We start from the raw sequence: 10,934 nt of genomic DNA, 5'->3' as shown, positions 1-10,934 counted from the left end.
ACGTCCGCTGCAGGTTACATCTTTTCAAGTTACGGACGTGCTGAACCTGGAAGTCCCGGAATGGGTTACTTCTGGATTCGGCGCACGCGCATGCGCAGAACCGCCAAACTGCATCACGCATATGCGCATATGCGGCGCTTCAGGATGCGGCCTTTTCATGTTGCGAACGGGCCTCTGGAACGGATCCCGTTCGCAACCAGAGGTACCATTGTACAGTAATGCCTTACTTGGTTGCATTTTCTGGGTAGCCTGGCTATTCCTTTGAGAATGCTTCAGTTCCTGAATTTCTTACACATACAAATTTGCTCAGCTTAACAGATACTTGCCACACTGTATTCGAAAAGGGAGGTGTAAGCCCCTACAGTCCAAACTGGAAAGCTTTTCCTATTGCCTTCCTCCTTGCAGAGAAATATTTGAGGTCAATTTGGGAGAGTCAAAATGGCTTCAGCATTGCCCTCCTGTACTATTTCACACACGTGGTTCATATACTGTATGTGTTTGCCTTGTGCATTTGTGAACATTTGTTCTATATTTGAGACCTTAGAATTTTTATAACACTGCGTCTACGTGATATCTTCATAGCTACCAAGATAGCAACGGCAGCTGTAATAATTGTTCTCATATTAGTTTCTCTGGCCCATCTGCACTGGACATTTAAAGAAGTATCATATCACATGAAGCAATCATGGCTCCCTCCTCAAAAAGAGAAAAATTCTGGGAACTACAGTTTGGAGATGTGCGTATCCAGAGGTACCACTGTACTCCCAGTGTATCTGTTTCTTTAAAACATACAGTGGTACCTCGACTTACGAACGACTCGACAACCGAATTTTTTGACTTATGAATGGGGCAAATGGCCGCACGCTCACGAATTTCTCGACATCCAAACGGAAACCGCGGTGGTTTTAGATAGGGTTTTTTCGACTTACGAATTTTTAGATGGGGTTGCTTCGACTTACGAATTTTTCCGTTTCCAATGCATTCCTATGGGAAATCGCATTTCCAATGGCGCTTTTCGACTTACTAATTTTTCGAGCTACGAAGGTGCCTTCAGAACGGATTAAATTCGTAAGGCGAGGCACCACTGTATTAGCATTTTTTCTTTTGTTTTATTAATATTTTCATTTCTTTTCCAAATTACAGTAACAACAACGAAACAACAAATTGTCCAACAACAAACAACTAAAACTTCTCCTGGTATTTGTACAGACTTGTATCATTATAATAGTTTCCTTGAATTATTCCAAAAAGTCTCATTTGGTAGTTTCCTTCTGTGATCTAAAACCATTGTTTCTCAACCTTGGGCCTTCATCATCCCTAACCACTGGTCCTACTAGCTAGGGATGATGGCAGTTGTAGTCCAAAAACAGCTGGAGGCCCAAGGTTGAGAAACACTGATCTAAACAATTCATATATTTAATAAACATTTGCCGTGTATCATAACACGAAAATTTATTGTGTTTGCCTCTAGTTGCTCCGACCTAACAAGTCCGCTTTTCAGCCTGTACTACTGACTATACTCTAGCATACCAAGGTTCAGTGTTCAGATGCTCCCTTTTCTTCCAGGATCTGGGTAATCTGCATCCATGCAGGTGTTAACAGAAATGTTAGAAGCTCATTATTTGGCTAACCTTGAGCGATCAAGCGTCTTAATTCCTAGCAGCACCAGTGCGGGAGACAATTTATCCATCATGTTAAATACCAAGTTAATTTTTTAAAAATACATTGCTCTATAAAGTTTTAATGTTATCGAGGTGCCACCACATATGAATATAAGTACCTTTAACAACACATTTCCTCCAACAATTGGGAGTGTTTTTTTTTAGCTATCTGGGATAGCCTTGTTGTTGTTTAGTCGTTTAGTCGTGTCCGACTCTTCGTGACCCCATGGACCATAGCACGCCAGGCACTCCTGTCTTGCACTGCCTCCCGCAGTTTGGTCAAACTCATGTTCGTAGCTTCGAGAACACTGTCCAACCATCTAGTCCTCTGACGTCCCCTTCTCCTAGTGCCCTCAATCTTTCCCAACATCAGGGTCTTTTCCAAGGATTCTTCTCTTCTCATGAGGTGGCCAAAGTATTGGAGCCTCAGCTTCACGATCTGTCCTTCCAGTGAGCACTCACGGCTGATCTCCTTCAGAATGGATAGGTTTGATCTTCTTGCAGTCCATGGGACTCTCAAGAGTCTCCTCCAGCACCATAATTCAAAAGCATCAATTCTTCGGCGATCAGCCTTCTTTATGGTCCAGCTCTCACTTCCATACATCACTACTGGGAAAACCATAGCTTTAACTATACGGACCTTTGTCGGCAAGGTGATGTCTCTGCTTTTTAAGATGCTGTCTAGGTTTGTAATTGCTTTTCTCCCAAGAAGCAGGCGTCTTTTAATTTCGTGACTGCTGTCACCATCTGCAGTGATCAAGGAGCCCAAGAAGGTAAAATCTCTCACTGCCTCCATTTCTTCCCCTTCTATTTGCCAGGAGGTGATGGGACCAGTGGCCATGATCTTGGTTTTTTTGATGTTGAGCTTCAGACCATATTTTACTGGTACATAATGCCACCTGTGCAATAACTTTAATGAAGACTCCCGGATTATGACAGAAACTGATTTCAAAGTCAGACCACAAGGTGGCCTGTTTTTCATTAGGTATTTAAATTTCTAGGTCCATTGCCCAGGGCATTCTTGCACTTAAAAGACTGTCATATTCAGGGGCTATTAGAGCTCTATAAATTGAAGGCGCTATCTCCTTAAACAATTGAAAAGTTAACAAAAATGTGTTCTAACATTGTCAGATTTCTTCCTGCATGCCGGGACAGAGATATCTGGTTTTAAAAGCAATCCTAACAGCTGGTTAAGGTGATACCACAACCATCTGAGATTTTGTAGACTGACAAGGAAAAGTTCCCTCCATGTGGGAATACCATTTACATTAGAATATCTTTAATGTAGAGTCTGTTCTCAACTGCTCCAATCCGACCATGCCCCACGCCTCCTGAAAAGACAGGTGGAATTGGCTGGGCAAGGGGTAAGAAGAGAGATCAGTCGGACTAGCTTAAAAAACTTTTGATTTCTATATGGCAATGTAGCACATAGGAAGGGGTTTGTGTCTTAGCAAGCAAGCAAAGTAAGAGAGAAAAGACCTGCTCTATAGATTGGTTCTGAAAGTTCTGTTTTCACACATGGTTTCCCCTTCAGCTAGTGGATTAGTGCCATCAGGTTTTTTCAGTTGAAAAGCATTGTACTAAAGAATCACATTCAGCAGCAAAGCATATGCCCGCCCTGCCCAGGGGGGGCGCACTTCCGGGGGGGGCGGGTGCAGTGGGTGCCCTACCAGTCGCGGGATAGCTGCTCAGGTGCACAGAGCGATGTGTGCGCCCTGCAGCCGGGGGCAGAGCAAGCCACCAATGGTGGACATTTGGTGTGCCCCCCGCCTCCCACTCCCAAGCCTCCCCCAGCTGCCAAAATGAAGGGGGAAGGGGGGAATGCTGCTGGCAAAGCGGCACAGTTCCCCCTTCCCCCAACGGCTCAGGGTAGGCTTGGGAATCGCGGACGGGCAGCATGCCAAATGTCACCCCCTCAGCAAAGACACCCAGGGCGGTCCACCCCTACTGTCCCCCCCCCTTCCTCCACCCCTGATCACACTGCTAGCTCATGTTAAGCTTAAATCAACAGTGTGAAAAACACACAGGAAATAAATATCAGAAAGGGGCAGGATTAGACACGGACACACTAAACATTTTTATTTTTAACTAGCTGTACCCAGCCACGTGTTGCTGTGGCTGAGTCTAAGATTGGATGTGAGGTTCGTTGGCAGGTAATACACAGACAGCAGGCTTGTATTGAACACAGAGAAGACCCCCCCTGCCCCCTGTTTCATAGTCCCCCAAAAAAGACTCCAGCCATCTTCATTGGAGCAGGAGTCACCGGGCAGTCGCTCCCATGGACCTGGCACCCCAACCTCTCCCCCTCTCGCATACCACATGTTCCCGAAAGTACCGCATACTCCTGCCGGGGTCCACCGGGGGAAGACGCAGGATCTGGCCGCTGCCCTCAGAGAAGGAGTCACTGGGCAGTTGTTCCCAGCAGCCTCTGCCCGCTGACATCAGGATCTGGCCCCTGCCCTCAGAGGAGCCACCGGGGAGTCGCTGCCAGCAGCCTCTGCTCGGTGATGCATTTAGTATAGCATGTGTTACTTCGACACCCAGCAGATGGCACTCTGTTTGAAAAAAACAGGGTTTTACCTGCCACAGGTGTGACACCTGTGCAATCTAAGTATATGCAAACACTCCCGTATTGATATGGAACGTTGTGTCAAAATTTCAAACCAATCGGTCAAGAACTTTTGGAGATTTTTGGTCACACACAAACGGACACTTACATTTTTATTTATATGGATCAAGACTCCTTGTGCTCTGCTCTGCTCCCTCTTTCTTCCTGCCCTCTGCTGGTGCATCACACGGGGCTGGACCTCAGCAGGGGCAGCCTCCTCACCCGCTTTTCAGCAGCCGCGATGAGTTGCCCAAGGGAGGAGGTTGGCAACAGGGAGTTCTTTGCAACTGCAGCCGCTGCTGGAGACAGCCGCCAGTTCATCCTCTTCCCCAAGCGTGGTGGCACTGGCAGGGGAAATTGGGATATTCTGGGGTCAAATCAGAAGCTTTCATAATTCCAGGACTGTCCTGGAAAATCATGACACTTGGAGGGCATGATAGTAAATGGAACAACCTCCTGATGGGATGATAGAGGCCTGCAGAGAGATCAGTTGAATATATAAGGGGTGAGATTATTATTTTTTAGGTAGCCTGACCCCAAGCTGCACATAGATTTTCACACCTTGAACTTAGCTTGGTAGTTGACTGGCAGCCAGTGCAATTCTTCAGCATATCATGGTGGCGACAGTCTGTTTTGGTGAGCAGCCGAGCAATCCGCACTCGGCACATTTTCTGGGCCAAGTCTACAGGCGAAAGGAAATGCTGGTCGAGAACTTTCTGCAGCGAGCCCGGCAGTCAATACTGCTGCTGGCTGCTGCAGGGCGAAAAAGGAGCGGCTGAAGCTTTTGCCCCGGGAACCACACTGAAAATAATGAGCTTTTACTTTAATGTCAGCACCACAGCGCTGTCAGAGGAAACAGTGGCGCAGCTATTTTGAGAAACCACAACAATTTAGGTAAATCATGCAAGTGCATTCAGTTGTGTGTGTGTGTGTTGGGGGAAGAGGACTCTATACATGTTTTTGATTCTGAATTGAATACCTTTTCATATCAGTCTGGTGTGGAGAATAGTGCTGAGTTAAGTCTGCTTCCAATTACAGGCCTTTGTCCTCAAATGTAAGTCTGGCTTTCTTAGGTTGGTTGTGTTGCATGGGGGGGGGGCTGTGGGGCAGTGGTAGTACGATTATGAGTCTGCTGTCTGCATTTGACGGCTGCGGTGAAAACTGACAGACCCTGCTCTTTCTAGTTGCTACCAGTGGCCTCTGAGAAACAGGTCGGGGATCCTGTTTGATGTCACACTCTTGCTGCTTAATAATAATCATCATAATAATTTATTATTTATACCCCGCCCATCTGGCTGGGTTTCCCCAGCCACTCTGGGAGGCTTCCAACAGAAAAACGAAATAAAATAATCGATTAAACATTAAAAGCCTCCCTAAACAGGGCTGCCTTCAGATGTCTTCTAAAAGTCTGGTAGTTGTTTTCCTCTTTGACATCTGTTGGGAGGGCGTTCCACAGGGCAGGCGCCACCACCGAGAAGGCCCTCTGCCTGGTTCCCTGCAACTTGGCTTCTCGCAACGAGGAAACCGCCAGAAGGCCCTCGGTGCTGGACCTCAGTGTCCTGGCAGAACGATGGGGGTGGAGACGCTCCTTCAGGTATCCTGGACCGAGGCCGTTTAGGGCTTTAAAGGTCAGCACCAACACTTTGAACTGTGCTCGGAAACGTACTGGGAGCCAATGTAGATCTTTCAACACCAGTGTTATGTGGTCTCGGCGGCCGCTCCCAGTCACCAGTCTAGCTGCCGCATTCTGGATTAGTTGTAGTTTCCTGGTCACCTTCAAAGGTAGCCCCATGTAGAGCGCATTGCAGTAGTCCAAGCGGGAGATAACTAGAGCATGCACCACTCTGGCGAGACAGTCTGCAGGTCTCAGCCTGCGTACCAGGTGGAGCTGATAGACAGCTGCCCTGGACACAGAATTGACCTGCGCCTCCATGGACAGCTGTGAGTCCAGAATGACTCTCAGGTTGCGCACCTGGTTCTTCAGGTGCACAGTTACCCCATTCAGGACCAGGGAGTCCTCCACACCTGCCCGCCTCCTATCCCCCACAAACCAGAGGATGTGGTTTTCAGGCAGGCTTGAGCACCAGGCTTTGACTACATAATCCTTCCCCCCACCCGCAAATTTTATTTACACTTTTCAAGTTTATACATTTCACTAGTTTTATACATTTCACTCATTTTTCACTCATTTTTACATTTCAAAACTTGACTATCTTCCCCCTCTTTCTGTGGTTCCTTAAATTTATTTTTAATATCCTCTGCATATCCAAATCAACTTAATTGGCTCATTTATTCATCTACTTTAAATATATACGTACTCTTATAAAACTGCAGGTGATTACAATAACCCTGCCAATTATCTTATCTGTTTACAATTTATCTGCAAATATTCAACAAACCATTTCCATTCTTTTATAAAAAAGTTTGTTATCTTGATTTCTTATTCTTCTGGTAAGTAATTCTCATTGGGTGTGCGGAGAACTCTGAATGGCAGTTTTTAGGGCTGCTGCACAATACGTTTTGAGTGTTAACTTGGGACAGATTTCCAGGGCACTATGTTATTTTCTTGTTAATTGCAACAGTCACGCTAGTTCACCTATGTTTTAATTTTTTTTTAAAAAATCAATTTTTCTTGAATTTTCACTTACAAACTAATCATATCATATCATATCATATCAATTGTTACAAATTATACAAATACATATCTATTAAACCAAATATTATACCGAATCATAAAATTTTTGACTTCCCATGCTTCAAAATCTGAGGATTTTGAGTAAAGATTCTTGCTGCCATTCTAGTCCAGTTCACCTATGTTTTAAACTGTGGTTTATGGGGTGGAAGTGCTTGGCTCCTCCCCTACTGCTGCGCTGCGGGAAGGTAAACCATGGTTTAATTTCCAAGCAAAGGGTCTGCTGGTTTCTCTTTAAGGTTTCCAGACTCAAAAGAGAGCAGGGCAATTAAAGGCACAGAAGTCCTGTCCTCTATTGAGTCTGGCAACCCTACTCAGAACCAGGGCAGGTTCACATGTGGGAATATCTTACCTTCCAAGTCTCGGACTGCAGAATCCGGGACCGGCAGCCGTGTCACACCGGAAGTTGCATCGACACAACTTCTGGTGTCGCTCTGCCCATCTATGGGCACCAAAAATGGCCGCCGCTGACACCGGAAGTCGCGTTTATGCACTTCCAGACATGCGTAGATGCGACTTTTGAAGCCGGCAGTGGCCATTTTTGGTGCCCATAGAAGGGCAAATCAGAAAAAAATGGCCGCCGGCAGGAGAAAATAACGGAGAAAAACGGGAGACGAAGTGAAACGGGGGACCGCCGGGAAAAGGTAAGTAAAATCGGGGGTTTCCCGGGGAAAACGGGGTACTTGGCAGGTATGGAATAATTTCAGAGAGGTTAGACCTAAGCCATGCAGGGCTTCATAGGTCATAACCGGCACTTTGAATTGTGCCTGGACACAGACCGATAGCCAATGGAGCTCTTGCAGCAAGGGAGTTGTCCGCTTCCTATAACCATTGCCAGGCAGCAATCTGGCTGCAGCTCTTTGAGCCGGTTGAAGTTCCCGAGCACTTTTCAGAGGCATGTTGCAGTAATCCAAATGGGGTGTAACTTAGGCGTGTGCCATTGTGGTAGGGCTGGTCCTGCAGTACTCAGATGTAGGCCTGGAGAGTGTGGGAAAGGACGAGGAGGAAGCCTGAAGGCCAGGTGCTGCTGCTGTGTTGTCTGAGCAGGTGGAAGGCCAGGCTCCTCGCGTCGAAGCCAGACTTGGCAAATCCAGAGGCTTCATACTGCTTACCAATCGGAGACGCCGATGTTGCCCATATTGGTGCAAGGAAAAAATAGGTATAAACAGAGAATTCCTGGATGCCAAAATCCAACTTTGGGGCAAGTACTCTTTGGTGGGAGAAACACCAGTGGAGATTTAGTCACAAAATATGCAGCAAACAGTGGAAATATAGGCTGTTAGACCTTTGAAATATGCCCTTCAAAGTGAGTTCCAGAGATTCCCTCTTCTCCCGCCATAGGAAAAAGACCACAACTTTGGTAAGTTAAAATTTTTGCTTGATTTTAAACTCTCTAAAGCTCAGGTTCATGTGCTTCAGAAAGTTCACAGGCAATAAAACCTGGCTTAGAATAAAAGGAGAATAAGTTAAGTTAATTTAGAATTAAGTAGAAAATGATAAAATAAATGCAAGGGACCGCAGAAAGAGGAGGAAGGGAGGTTTGAAATGCTAGAACTATTGTTAAACTATTGAAATGTATATAAATGAAAACTATAAATAAAATGATGTTAAAAATTAAAGCCGGCTTAGTTGCAAAGTGGTGAAAGTTCCTGAATTATTGGTATAGGAACTTAAGAGAGGCTTGTGAAAGCCATGTGGTCTGAGCTGCAGCAACCAACTCAAACCTCTTTACACAATGAGCCCCTCATGTTAACTGAATACAACAATAGGTAGAGGGAAGTGTCCCAGCTAAGCCTGGCGGGACGGGACAGAGCTTACTCTATGGTTTTAACCCCTTCATACATGATTTAAGCATGGTGGTTATATGAGGCTGGTGTCCCACCATCCACCCATATTCCCTTCTGCACTTGATGAAAGCTTTCACAGTTCCAAGAAGTTCGCTGCAGCCCATGAACATCTGCTCTGAACTTTGCTTTCTTTTAGGTGCCAGGCAAAAAACTTTTTCTTTTCACCCAGGCATCTCTCGTTGCTAATTGTGCTTTGATCTGCTGTATGTTTTGTTTATATTGCTTATCATTATTGAACTTGTTTTTAATTTTTCCGAACCAATTGGTAATTATTGACAGAAGGTTGCATATAAATATCAGTCAGTCAACCATAGGTCACCCCAAAACATAGAAACGTTTCGAATAAATAAAAGACACACGCAGAATAGGTCAATGGCACAAGGTGAGAGGGTTTAGCTCCCATCCCCATGTGTCATGACCCTGATCTAATTTGGGCTCCTCCACTTTGATCTTTTGAAAACAAAACTCAGAAGATCCAATCACATCCCTTGCTGTCATATTTAATTTGGCCCTTGCTCCACGGTCTTACCTGTTCAATTGTCTAAGAATCCTCTTTGCACTGTTATGCTGGAGGCAGGCATCATTTGTCCTAGGAAACTTTTACTGGCACTGCTTCAAAATGGACTCGCAGCATCTGAATGGTTTACTGGGGGCTCATCCACACTTCCCCATGTCCTACTGCTTTTGTCCAAGAAAAACCACTCTTTAGTGCTCAATCGGAGCAAACAGCAATGCAGGTTTTCCCCAGATTGCCATTTGTTCAGACCTATCACTAAAGAGCGGGTTTTCCCTCGGAAAGAAGTGGAAAATTGCCGGGACCTGGGCTTTATAGGCCCAAGACGAGCAGAAGGGTGGGTGAGCCCTTTGATACACAAGCAAGGTGCCAAACCAAATGAGCTGGATTCAATCAAATAGCCAGTACAACATGTCCCACTAGTGCAATAAGGGTTTTTCTCCCTTCCTCTCCCACATCAGCTCTGTGTGATCTGAAGAACCCCCAAAACAGCATAGGGAAGGGAGAGATGGTTTGACAACTGGTTCAAAGAACTATCACCGTAGCATGGTGTTGAATTCCACTCAATGTGTGCTCGCCAGTACGTTTCCGAGCACAGTTCAAAGTGTTGGTGCTGACCTTTAAAGCCCTAAATGGCCTCGGTCCAGTATACCTGAAGGAGCGTCTCCACCTCCATCATTCTGCCCGGACACTGAGGTCCAGCACCGAGGGCCTTCTGGCGGTTCCCTCGTTGCGAGAAGCCAAGTTGCAGGGAACTAGGCAGAGGGCCTTCTCGGTGGTGGCGCCTACCCTGTGGAACGCCCTCCCAACAGATGTCAAAGAGGAAAACAACTACCAGACTTTTAGAAGACATCTGAAGGCAGCCCTGTTCAGGGAGGCTTTTAATGTTTAATAGATTATTGTGTTTTATTCTTTTGTTGGAAGCTGCCCAGAGTGGCTGGGGAGACCAGGCCAGATGGGCGGGGTGTAAATAATAAATTATTATTATTATTATTATTATTATTATTATTATTATTATTATTATTATTCTGGAGAAGAACAATCCTGGGATCCTTGGATGAAGGACAGATATAAATTTAATAAACAACAACAAAAACAACAAGGCTTGGCCCACTTCAGCAAGTTGCCTGCTCAGAATTGGGTTGCCATGTGGCTCCTCATAGGAGGAAATGCAGGTGCGAATTTGTGTGTAAGCTGCTCTCTGGTGGCAGAATGGATCGACCGGGTGAGAGCTTTGGCTGAGCCTGGTCCAAGCAACCCAAGTCCATTCCCCCCCCCCCCCAGAGCAAATGTGCACCTTCTGAGTCAGACAGACAGAGAATGGCTTCAACCACCCACACTGTAAGAGGCAGCCTTGGTGCTGCTCAGGCAGAGAGGGAGGTGAGATTGTTATCTTGATGCAGATCACATGGGGACTTGCAGAGCGCAGGGTGAGCAGGGGAGGAAATCAGTCAGACAGTGAAGTGGTGAAGGCAGGATGGGGTGAGAAGCTCAGCAGGAAGCCAAGGTAACTGGGCAGGTGGCTCTGTGTCGTGGTGGAAGGGGAACTGGTTATTGGGGGGGGTGTTGCAGAATGAGGGGTGAGGAAGAGAAGTAACAAAATTGGGACAGG

The 10,934-nt window shown here is 46.1% G+C and overlaps 1 protein-coding gene across 3 annotated transcripts in view; it reads left to right on the top strand.

Moving 5' to 3' along the window:
* Window positions 1-5,184: 5,184 nt before the first annotated feature.
* Window positions 5,185-10,934, top strand: part of RASAL3 (RAS protein activator like 3) — a 45,974-nt gene continuing 40,224 nt past the window's right edge. Inside the window, exon 1 of one of the 3 annotated variants that reach the window (XM_060269208.2) lies at window positions 5,185-5,323. Coding sequence is in view for 1 of the 3 variants with exons in the window: in XM_035141101.3 (XP_034996992.2) it covers window positions 8,256-8,321 (66 nt within the window). In the remaining 2 variants the exon portion in view is untranslated. Of the gene's footprint in view, window positions 5,324-7,785; window positions 8,322-10,734; window positions 10,830-10,934 lie in introns of those variants that run through there. The other 2 variants (XM_035141101.3, XM_060269206.2) reach the window with 2 other exon arrangements.

The sequence above is a fragment of the Zootoca vivipara genome, chromosome 15 (genome assembly GCF_965207765.1).
Source record: "Zootoca vivipara chromosome 15, rZooViv2.hap1.1, whole genome shotgun sequence".
Lineage (NCBI taxonomy): Eukaryota > Metazoa > Chordata > Lepidosauria > Squamata > Lacertidae > Zootoca > Zootoca vivipara.
Note: the sequence above shows the minus strand (reverse complement) of the source record. Positions and strands in the feature narration are given on the sequence as shown.